Source organism: Mixophyes fleayi, chromosome 3 (genome assembly GCF_038048845.1).
Source record: "Mixophyes fleayi isolate aMixFle1 chromosome 3, aMixFle1.hap1, whole genome shotgun sequence".
NCBI lineage: Eukaryota > Metazoa > Chordata > Amphibia > Anura > Limnodynastidae > Mixophyes > Mixophyes fleayi.
Window position 1 is genome coordinate 16,493,387 of NC_134404.1, and position 12,140 is coordinate 16,505,526.

General features: G+C 40.1%; 1 protein-coding gene across 1 annotated transcript in view; it reads right to left on the reverse strand.

Moving 5' to 3' along the window:
- LOC142143079 (equistatin-like) overlaps window positions 1–12,140 on the reverse strand; it is a 50,790-nt gene that overhangs the window by 18,232 nt on the left and 20,418 nt on the right. Inside the window, exons 2-3 of the mRNA XM_075200794.1 lie at window positions 7,938–8,054; window positions 3,630–3,842 (exon numbers count right to left, since the gene is read on the reverse strand). Of these exons, the coding sequence (XP_075056895.1) occupies window positions 3,630–3,842; window positions 7,938–7,998 (274 nt within the window). The 5' untranslated portion in view covers window positions 7,999–8,054. The remainder of the gene's footprint in view (window positions 1–3,629; window positions 3,843–7,937; window positions 8,055–12,140) is intronic.

Genomic DNA, 12,140 nt, shown 5'->3' on the forward strand with positions numbered 1-12,140 from the left:
CTTGTCGGAACCACAGTTAAATACCATCCAAATAAATATTGATGATAATGTAAAGAATTGTTTTTTCTGCCCATCTAACGTGACAGCTGGAGCTCATATCATCTCTGGGCACGAGTAGATGGAGGTCTTCATTCATATCTGACCAAATAACTCTAAATTTAATCACAGTGTGAAATTGATACAGATTGATCCGGAGTTGTTGAGGAATTCTATGGTGAAAATATTTACTAAGCTAGACTTAAGAGGGGCCTATGATTTGGTGCAAATACTCCCTGGGGATGAATGGAAAATGACTTCCTCTATTCACTACAGGCACCTACTTATGCTGGTGGGACTAGCTAACACCCCAGCTACCTTTCAACATTGTGAGAATTATGTAGTCTGAATCGGTATATAGTGATCTGCCTTGATGACATTCTTATATATTCACAAATACTCAGAACTTAGACAGCACATTAGCGCTGTTTTTAAATGCTTAAGAACACAAACTTTATGCAAAACTAGAAAAGTGCATGTTTAAGGTTGACAAAATCCTTGTGTCACGGTTGGATTACTGGAAATAGATCCCTAGGATCTGCTGAACATTGCTAGGCCCACCCGCGGGCGTGGAGTCTAGCAGGTAGGTGTTTTTTACCAGGAACCCCCGCAAGGAAGTATGGCACCAAACCTGCAGGTTGCGGTCCCACGAGTGAGTGAACAGCAGAATGATGTGGAGGAGCCAGGTGATGCAGGAAGAAATGATGGAACCCACAGGTAAGTGGTATAGATACAGTAACAATGGCAATATATGCTGATGGTCAGCAGAAGATGAGTCACTAGAAGATAAGGTGCTCTGCGGGTAGCAGTGAGAGAACAGTTGCTGTCACAATGGTGTACTCAGGAGTAGATAGTGGAGGTACTGGAACAGAGGTAGTTCAAAACTGGGCATGAGCTGAGAGAAAACTGAATTAGCGGAGGTAACTCAGGACAACAGCTGATGAGTGACAGGCATAGTAGCGGCTAAGAGAGACAGCAGCGAGAGAACTGAGGCTGTCACAATGAAGTACTCTGAAGATGGTAATAGAAGTACTGGAGCAGTGATAGTTCAACATAGGCCACGAACTGAGAGCAGACTGGAATAGCGTAGGTAACTCGGAATAACAGCTGATGAGTGACAGGCATAGTAGCGGCTTTGAGTGGTAACGATGAGAGAACCAGAACTGTCACGATGAAGTACACTGGAGATGGTAATAAAAGTACTGGAGCAGCGATAGATCAACATGGCCACGAGCTGAGAACAGACTGGAGTGCACGCAAACCACAAGGAGAACAGGAACCAGAACCACAGGCTGTAGGCAGTGAGCTTGAAGAACAGGCGTCAGACAAGCGAATCCAGGAGGTTTAAATAGTACTCCAATAACACTTAGCCAAAGAAGAGAGGGAGGAGGCCCTGAAGTGCAATAGACTAGCACCTGCGCAGATCTGATAGTAGCTGAATAAATGATTAGAGTCTGACGCTGAAACATGGCAGTTTCCAGATCAATGAGTTGCAGGTAATGAGACAGGTACCCATTTGCGGGACCGGAGCATTACACCTTGGGTACATTATATTCCCTGAAAAAGTAAAGATCCAGCCATCCAGGATCAGGCGATAGGAGTCTGGACAAGCACCACATATATACAAACAAAACAGCAATTTATAGGATTGTCCAAATATTATCTGAGATTCCAACGAAATTATTTTAAAATAATTGCATTTATCTTGGCTCTAAACGCAAGGGTGCCCGTTTTCCTGTGTACATCTTCGGTACAACAGGGTTTTTGTCAACTAAAGAAGACTTTCCAAACCACTTCTGTGTTGCCACATCCTGACGCTAATCAACCATTTGTCTTTGAGGTGAATACCTCGTAGATCATTGTGGGGACTGTCCTCTCTCAAAATTAGGGAAAAAGATGTCAATGTAACACTGTACCTGCTTTTCCAAAACTTGTCGCCTAGAGAGCAAAATTAATCAAGATTTTTCTCTGCAGTAGGGGGCATTATGTGTTGTGTTAACACAATTAGGATTCTCTGCCACTTTCATGGGATTGTTTAAATGAAGTGTGGGGGAGTAAAGGGACCAGCAGATTGTTGGGATTTTAGGATGGTATAAGGTACTGCATATATAGTCCACAGCTAGATTACTGCTCAGGGCACAAGACAGCGGAAGGAAACGGTGATATCTTAGAATATCAGAAAACTTGTATTGTCGGTAGATTACAGCCACTACATACATGGGACCAGACTCATTAGAATTCATTTTAGTTTTGAACAGGGAATATTAATTTAAATCTCTCTAGCACTGGACAATTGTCTATGACTGCAACATCTTTATAATAATACTTCTGATTATTTATTAGTATTGCAGATGTATTTTGGAAGCTAAAGAGCAAGTACTCCCTTCTTATGCAATTATATTATAAACAGTGTGTATTACTGAGATGAAGAATATATCGGAAGTGTTAACACTTGACTAAATATGCCCAGTATATTATATTATTTCTTTCTATAAAGCAGACATTTTCAAACCATATGATGAAGGTGAAAAGGTTGCAGACAAGTGGAATAGTCTTCCACGTGAGTAACTGGTTCCCCTATTTCCCATACATTCACCGTGTGGTGCTGCTTCGCTGAATGGGCAAATGTCTGGCATTGGGGCACAGAGTGGGATAACTCCCGGTGCTGTGTGCCTAATATTAAGATGTATTCTAAATGTGTTTGATTTGGAAAAAAAGGGTATTTACATAATATAAATGTTTCATCTTAACCTCGTGGTCCAGTGGGGATCAGGTGGCCTCCAACTTAGTAGCACCAGGATAGAGAGGGGGATGAGCCCCACATCACCAAAACTGTTCAACATAGTCCAGGCTGGTTCACAGGGCAGATTTTGGATTGGTTAAAGGGGCAAGGAGCTGGATTACCCCTGACAAACTATGTATACAAATTGTATAATAAAGGCCATTAAGCCCCATGTAAATGGTGCACATTCTTATGTTCCACCTTGGTTTATCATGACTGTCTCACTGTGATGTGCAATCTTGTAAGAAGTACATTTCAGGAATAAACATGACTTCATATAAATTCTGCACAATGCCTACTATCCATACTTGCCTACTTTATGTTGACGCACTCTCGGAATATCCCTGAAAAAGGGTTTGGTGGGAGGGCGGAAGGGGGGGGACCAAAATGACACAATTCGCCATGAATTGCGTCATTGAGACGGGTCGGGGACAGGATGTGTGAGACTTGCCTGTTCTTGGACATACTGGGAGAGTAGGCAAGTATGCTATAAATAAATGATAATGATGATGATGATGATGATATTATCTGCTGACTTCATTTGTCCTAAAGAGCGGACCCTCTAATCTATCAGATGGATGTACCAGTGTCTGTTTATGATTGGAGGTGACCTTCTATATAGTGATAGTGTTTTGTTTCTGTGGAAACAGATCTGTGACAATCTTCTCTATGCAATAAGGGCCACTGTACTCGAGGTGCACTTGAAAGATGGCCATGATTAAACACTAATTGTCTTATTAAAAATAATAATAATAATAATAATAATAATAATAACAATACTGTAATTATATATTATATGACAAGGACTTACCTGTAGCTCTGCATTTTGGAGGGGCTTGGTGTCGTGAGGTTCTCGTACCAGCAATCTCTTTACCGTCTGTGTTGACGCACCAACACATACCAGTGCTGCCATGACACTGCAGTGGCCTGTAGCTGCCATCTTTATCACACTGAGGTGCATAAGCTCCTATTTGGGGTTTTTTCTTTGCAAGCTCACGTTCCTTTAAGCAGGGAGTAAGATCCTCTGAAATATGACATGACAACACATGGTAACAATTTTTTTGGAGTAGAGTGTCACCAGTTTAAAATTTAGTTATGACACACAACACAGCTCTGCTCAAAAATGGAGTTGATCTGACTTCTGCCACTTCTATGATAGCAGAAGATTTTAACACATGGAAGATCGGAAAGATTGGTGCACATGCAGTGAGGTAATGACTAATCTCATTACCATGTGTTCACACCCTAGCTGTTCCTCAACTCCGCTCTATGTTGGACTGCCACTTAAAGCGTCTGAAAGGAGGCAGATATAAAAAGGTCCTCTGCCTCACAGCACTGGGGTCATGAGTTCGATTCCCGACATGGCCTTATCTGTGTGGAGTTTGTATGTTCTCCCTGTGTTTGGTGTGTTTCCTCCGGGTGCTCCGGTTTCCTCCCACACTCCAAAAACATACTGGTAGGTTAATTGGCTGCTATCAAAGTGTGTGTGTGTGTGTGTGTGTGTGTGTGTGTGTGTGTGTGTGTGTGTGTGTGTTAGGGAATTTAGACTGTAAGCTCCAGTGGGGCAGGGACTGATGTGAGTTCTTTGTACAGCGCTGCAGAATCAGTGGCGCTTTATAAATAAATAAATGATGATGATGATGGAAGGAGTGGAAATGCATAATATATGGACACAATTGTATTTCCTTTTTGGTGGCATTTTGGGATAAATAACAATTTCTATGAGAGATATAAAAGTAGGATCATAAGCTGAACAGATCCTCATAATAGATGAAATAATAATTTGGGACAAGAGGCTAGATTATCACCTGCCAGCATATGGGTGTGTGAAGGTGTATATGGAGGGACAAAAGACCCATTTAAAGTATATTACTTATGCACTTCCATTAAGTGTTTGTGTGTGTAATCGCTCTTTTAAGGACCAACACTCTCATCCATCCACCGGCTCTCCTGTGAGACCCCTATTCCTGCTGTGTTCCTGTATCCTACAGATAAGGACTAACACTCTCATCCATCCCCCGGCTCTCCTGTGAGACTCCTATACCTGCTGTGTTCCTGTATCCTACAGATAAGGACTAACACTCTCATCCATCCCCCGGCTCTCCTGTGAGACCCCTATACCTGCTGTGTTCCTGTATCCTACAGATAAGGACTAACACTCTCATCCATCCACCGGCTCTCCTGTGAGACCCCTATTCCTGCTGTGTTCCTGTATCCTACAGATAAGGACTAACACTCTCATCCATCCCCCGGCTCTCCTGTGAGACTCCTATACCTGCTGTGTTCCTGTATCCTACAGATAAGGACTAACACTCTCATCCATCCCCCGGCTCTCCTGTAAGATCCCTATACCTGCTGTGTTCCTGTATCCTACAGATAAGGACTAACACTCTCATCCATCCCCCGGCTCTCCTGTGAGACCCCTATACCTGCTGTGTTCCTGTATCCTACAGATAAGGACTAACACTCTCATCCATCCCCCGGCTCTCCTGTGAGACCCCTATACCTGCTGTGTTCCTGTGTCCTACATATAAGTACTAGTACTCTATTTCATCCCTATTTGATCCCCCAGCTGTATTATGTTGAACCTACTGTACTGAGTCAATGCTCTACCTACTACCTAGCAGTCCTGATGCTAAGTATGAGGTCAGGTGTATCCAGCACAGTCAGTGGGATCCAGCCAGAGGAACAACATGCCTGTGAAGTAGCCTGTTTTGGAGGCAGCAATTATTATCCTGTAGCTAGAGGTACCATGTTGCTAAGCAATTGGCACAGCCGGTGATTGTCTGCTTTGGCCAATGGTCAGGTTAAGTGAAATTCCTAACAATCTATAAGTCTCCAACAGAGAGGCAAAACCCGTATTGTCACAATGGTTTCTGGTCTTGATTGGATGTGAGCTTCTGTATTGTGCCAGCTATTGGTCTATGAGGGAGGACGGGATTATACCGGTGTCAGTTACTGAGCCAGTGTTTTATTAAGGCTCTATCTAATGCAATATATTTTACCTTATTATCTTAATATCTTATATTGCAACAAGACAAGTATGTTATTGCATCACCATAAAATCACTGTGATCGTCTAAATAAAAATAAGCAATAAAATTTGTGAATAAAATTTACTACATATTTCAAAAGAATTAAATCAGTGTGAACTCAGTTTTATTGCCACAAATGAAAAAGATTTCCTCTAATATAAAATAAAATATTCATTCAAATATAAAATAGTAGTGTCTTAATGAAGACGTGCTAGAGAATAGAATTGCAATCCAATAAGAAAAACGTAACAAAATATTGTCATCAAAACCCTCAAACAAGCCAAGGATTTCATAGTTCTAAGGTGAGTCCTTTGGTGCTAATACGGAGATAGATGTACACGCTGATGATTATGTTCGCCAGCACTATATAGCCAATGCTGATTGGCCTATTGTGGATTTACCACTAAAGCTGACTGATGATTTTCTGCATTGTTTGTGTATATATTATGATTTTGCAAGTATATTTTAGCAAGTACTTTTCATGCACTCAAGAGAAGGAGAGTTTATTCACACTTAATAGCAAATGTGTATTCCGCTATCAAAACAGTTGTTGTAAAACATGGGCTTAAGTGCATCTTATGTATGTCTGACCGTGGAACATTTGCCACTAGTGCAGAGTGTGATGCGTTGTGCAATGCATGCACCTCAGCATATGGGCGTAAGGACACTTTTTTTTGCATGGCCCATTCTTCGCTTAAATTATGTCCTGTATATGCCCAACTCAGCATCAGCCCCTTTCTGTATACACCAATATAGACACACAGCATTTATAGAAGTCCATCATAAAACATGGTCGGAATACAGAAAATGAATTGTTATAGACAATGTAATCAATTATCCAAATACTATGATCTTAATAAAATATAATATAGTACTGTAATAAAGAAGGACATATTAAATAGAATCCATAACATAAGCATGTAAGTATTTTTATAGATGCATAGTAATAATAATATTTAATCAGAAACGATGTAAATGACTGAAAAGAAGAAATACGTTTTCTTATTTGACAATTCACAAGTTTTACTGCTCCATGTTACATGGAGGAACATTGTCTTCTCTCTTAATACTACTCTCAATTTTGAAAACTCAATTTGCTGATCTCTTAATGAGAATACTTATTTAATTGACAGACACAAAACGAGCAACTAGTGAATCCAAAGAGCTAATCTAAAATATTAAACTGGGGTAATAATAATAATAGAAAGAACAGCAATAACCTCATTATATGCAGGTCCTACACTGACCTATATGCTTTAAACACCATTAAAATGCAGTTAAAATCAGATGCACTCACCTCCCAGGTATAGGGGTTTACATCTAGCAAGGCCTGGCTAGTGAGCCACACCTAAATGTGCCCTAAATAGGCTTGATGAACAGCTGCTATGACAATAAGGCAATATTTTGAAACAAAACCAGAGAAAAAACAAGCCCGCGCTTAATATATCCCACATTATATATGGTACCAGCTGCTTGGCAATAAGCCTGCGCTCGGTATATCTATGCTAGATGTAAACCCCTATGTTTTCATTTTGCTAGACACACACAGATATGCATTGTAAACTGTCTTTTTGTTTTGTATACATACATGGACATTTATATTGCCATGCAGCTGGTACCATATACCATATGGGATATACCGAGCGCAGGCTTATTGCCAAGCAGCTGGTACCATATTTAATGTGGGATATACTGAGCGCGGGCTTGTTTTTTCTCTGGTTTTGTTTCAAAATATTGCCTTATTGTCATAGCAGCTGTCCATCAAGTCTATTTAAGGCACATTTGGGTGTGGCTCACTAGCCAGCCCTTGCTAGATATAAACCCCTATACCTGGAAGGTGAGTGCATCTGATTTTAACTGCATTTTAATGGTGTTTAAAGCATATAGGTCAGTGTAGGACCTGCATATAATGAAGTGCCCCTGACGCTGGGATGCAGGCTTAAATGTTCTGATCAAAATATCAACTAATACCGCATGTTTTCATTTTTCTAAAAACACACGGATATGCAGTGTAAAGGATAAGTGCTGACAACTGTCTTTTTGTTTTGTATACAATAATGATAACAGTTAAACTATGTCACGTACCTGCAGTCACTGCTGATAGCAGGAACAGCCCCAGGAGAAGCAAGAAAGCAGTTGGTCTCATGTCTGATGTCTTGTGTGAATCTCAATTCCAGATCTGACTGTCATTTATACCAGGGTCTATAAGGAAAAGGGCAGGGCTGAAACTGCAATCTGTTATTATTGCCCAACATCTTTCTTAAGTCCTCAACAAGCTTGTAATTCACAGCAGTAACACCCAAGTAATAAAAAAAATATTCATGTTTATTTTATTATTAACTCGATACATCCTATACTGTGGTAGAGACCATTAGGAAGCATATATGCACTGACCAGACCAGGGGTTGGGAAACAGCACTGTATGGAACACTTATAAATAAATTATTGTAAGAATATATTTAAATTACTAGCACAGTGCTCTAATTTACATCATTGCAAATGTACTGTTTTTTGATACTGTGTATTAAAAATGTACTGATATTTTTTTATATTGTGCATCTTTCGGTATAGGGAATGTATTGATTTGTAATGTATTGTGCCAGGTCAGAGGAAGGCTGTTTTGCAGATAGCAAGAAATGCTAAGTAAGTCTTTTCATCTCAGAAGTGACAAACATCTGCTTTGTCCTGAAGGTCTGGCAGGGGGTCATTACCTGTGTGTATATCTTGTTAGAGAGACAGGAAGCCTCTTAACAATATAGACAGCACATTTGAGGAAATCAGGTTGGTGTGAAAGTTAAACTGTGATGCAAGATTATACTCGATTAGTATCTCATCAACAGAAAGACGGTATCTGTCACGATGCTTGGAATCTGAGATTGACTCAGAGATGACGGTGTAAGTCTTTTTTAGATACGGGCTTGTATAGATCAGAGCTGGCAAAGACATAAAGCGTTCAGTTAGAGAGAGGCAATTTCCATATTGGTAAGTAAGTAATAATAATCTCAAACAACCCTCAGATGTAAAAGCATAGACTGTTTGAATACAGGAATCATAAAGATAAAGTATGGTAAGATTATAAGCGCTCAATTAGCAGAGATAAGCTCCGTATTTGTAAACAGATAGCCGCAGTCTCAACCTGTTCTCAGGTGGGTTATAATTACCAATCCACAATCTGGACGGCGAAGGCAAGATTCCACAACGATACAGAGAAGGTCTGAGGTGTAGCAGCTGTTACGCTCTTTACCAAAGAAGAAGATTGCTGCTTGCAAGATCAAATCCAAAGACGTAAATAATATAGCAGTCGATGGCACTGTGGTTTTCATTACAGACCTGCCATGTTTCATCAGCGGACGTCTAAGGTGATCCATTCCACTAAGCACTTATATTTCAACCAGACAATCAAAGACTGGCAATTGATTATCCACCTGAATCCCTGCAGAAAACTTTATTACACAACCGTTGGAAATTAAATCACTAATATAAATCAACCTATTTATAAAACCCATGCGATTAATAGATCTATGACAAATACGTTCAGTAACAATTAGGGATGTGCACCGGCGACTTTTGAGGTCTCGTGTTTTGTGTTTTGGATCCGGATTTTCATTTTTTTGGGGTTCGGATTTGTCTCGCAAAACACTTGACGAAAGGTCTCGGTTCGGATTTAAGGTTTTGGATTCGGATTTTTTTTGAAAAAAACATAAAAAGTTTAAAAATCAAGTTTTTGGGCTTATTTTCACTCCTACGCTATTATTAACCTCAATAACATTCAATAACAAGCATTTCCACTAATTTACAGTGTATTCTGAACACCTCAAAATATAGTTATTAGTCCAAAACGTTGCAACGAGGTATCTTTCTGGACTGCGTAGAGGAGTGGGTCACCACAATATATATTAAAAACCCTGAACTTTTATGAATCGCACCAATAAATGTACCTGGACTGCGTAGAGGAGTGGGTCACCACAATATATATAATAAGAAAACCACCAACTTGTATGATTCGCACCAATAAATGTACCTGGACTGCGTAGAGAAGTGGGTCACCACAATATATATAATAAGAAAACCACCAACTTGTATGAATCGCACCAATAAATGTACCTGGACTGCGTAGAGGAGTGGGTCACCACAATATATATTAAAAACCCTGAACTTTTATGATTCGCAGCAATAAATGTATCTGGACTGCGTAGAGTAGTGGGTCACCACAATATATATAATAAGAAAACCATCAACTTGTATGATTCGCAGCAATAAATGTACCTGGACTGCGTAGAGGAGTGGGTCACCACAATATATATAATAAGAAAACCATCAACTTGTATGATTCGCAGCAATAAATGTACCTGGACTGCGTAGAGGAGTGGGTCACCACAATATATATTAAAAACCCTGAATTTGTATGATTCGCACCAATAAATGTACCTGGACTGCGTAGAGGAGTGGGTCACCACAATATAAATTAAAAACCCTGAACTTGTATGATTCGCAGCAATAAATGTATCTGGACTGCGTAGAGGAGTGGGTCACCACAATATATATTAAAAACCCTGAACTTGTATGATTCGCAGCAATAAATGTATCTGGACTGCGTAGAGTAGTGGGTCACCACAATATATATAATAAGAAAACCATCAACTTGTATGATTCGCAGCAATAAATGTACCTGGACTGCGTAGAGGAGTGGGTCACCACAATATATATTAAAAACCCTGAATTTGTATGATTCGCACCAATAAATGTACCTGGACTGCGTAGAGGAGTGGGTCACCACAATATATATTAAAAACCCTGAACTTGTATGATTCGCACCAATAAATATACCTGGACTGCGTAGAGGAGTGGGTCACCACAATATTATTAAAAAACCCTACACAGGTCTGAATTCCACCCAAAAAGTTTATGGACTGCGTAGTGTAGTGTTCCCCACAATATTATTTAAAATTTTTGCAGCAACAGTCAACGTTGTTTAATATCTGATACACCTCTATCTGGACTGCATAGTGGAGTGGCCCCGGTACCCAATTTGGTACCGGGGCCACAATACCTCCTCCAAACATGGTACAGACAATTCGTCATTGAGATCCCATCAAGTATGTTAAAGACAGACAGGGTCGAAGTGTTATTGGTTGACTTTGTAAACCAAAAAACTGTCCCTGTTGCACAAAGTCGTGCAATGAAGACTGACTTTTTCATTTAAAGGCACCATCTTTCAAGTGTAGTGTTTGTAAGTCTAAGTCATATTATACTTTTGGTAAAATTGGTTTATTTTGTTCCTCTTTATGGTAACTACTAATAGAATTAAAGTATTAAATAGAAGCGGCAGTTCCTCTTTATGGTAATTAGTAATAGAATTAAAGTATTAAATAGAATTAAAGTATTAAATAGAGTGGTATAGAGTTGTAGTGTGGTATAGATAGAGTGGTCCCCACAATATAATAATAAAACCCTCAACTGGTCTGAATTCCACCAAACAAGTATCTGGACTGCGTAGTGGGGTGGCCCCGGTACCCATTTTGATACCGGGGCCACAATAAAATAAATACACCCTCAACTGGTCTGAATTCCACCAAACAAGTATCTGGACTGCGTAGTGGTGTGGCCCCGGTACCCAATTTGATACCGGGGCCACAATAAAATAAATACACCCTCAACTGGTCTGCATTCCCCCAAACAAGTATCTGGACTGCGTAGTGGGGTGGCCCCGGTACCCAATTTGATACCGGGGCCACATTACCTCCTCCAATTTCCAAGTGTAGTGTTTATAACATATTAACACTACACTAATTCTAGCACGTCAAAACCTCTTGTTTTAAATAATGACAGGGCATTTAACTTTTGATTTAATTTATTGAATTTGTTGGCATTTTCTTTTACTTTTTGAACATGGCAAACGACTGTTGAATGGTCACATAATGCCAAAAAAAAAGTTGCAAGATGGAATTGTCCTTGGGCCCTCCCACCCACCCTTATGTTGTTGAAATAGGACATGCACACTTTAACAAACCAATCATTTCAGCGACAGGGCCTACCAAACAACTGTGGCTGAAATGATTGGTTTGTTTGGGCCCCCACACCAATAAAACAATTCATCTCTCCCTGTACAAACTAAACAGGCTCTACTGAGGAAAGATGTCGTCCTCATCCTCAACCTCTGATTCCTCTCCCCCTACAGTGTGTACTTCCTCCTCCTCACACATTATCAATTCGTCCCCGCTGGACTCCACAACCACAGTCCCTCTGTACTGTCTGGAGGGCAGTGCTGTACTTCATTGAGGAATTGAT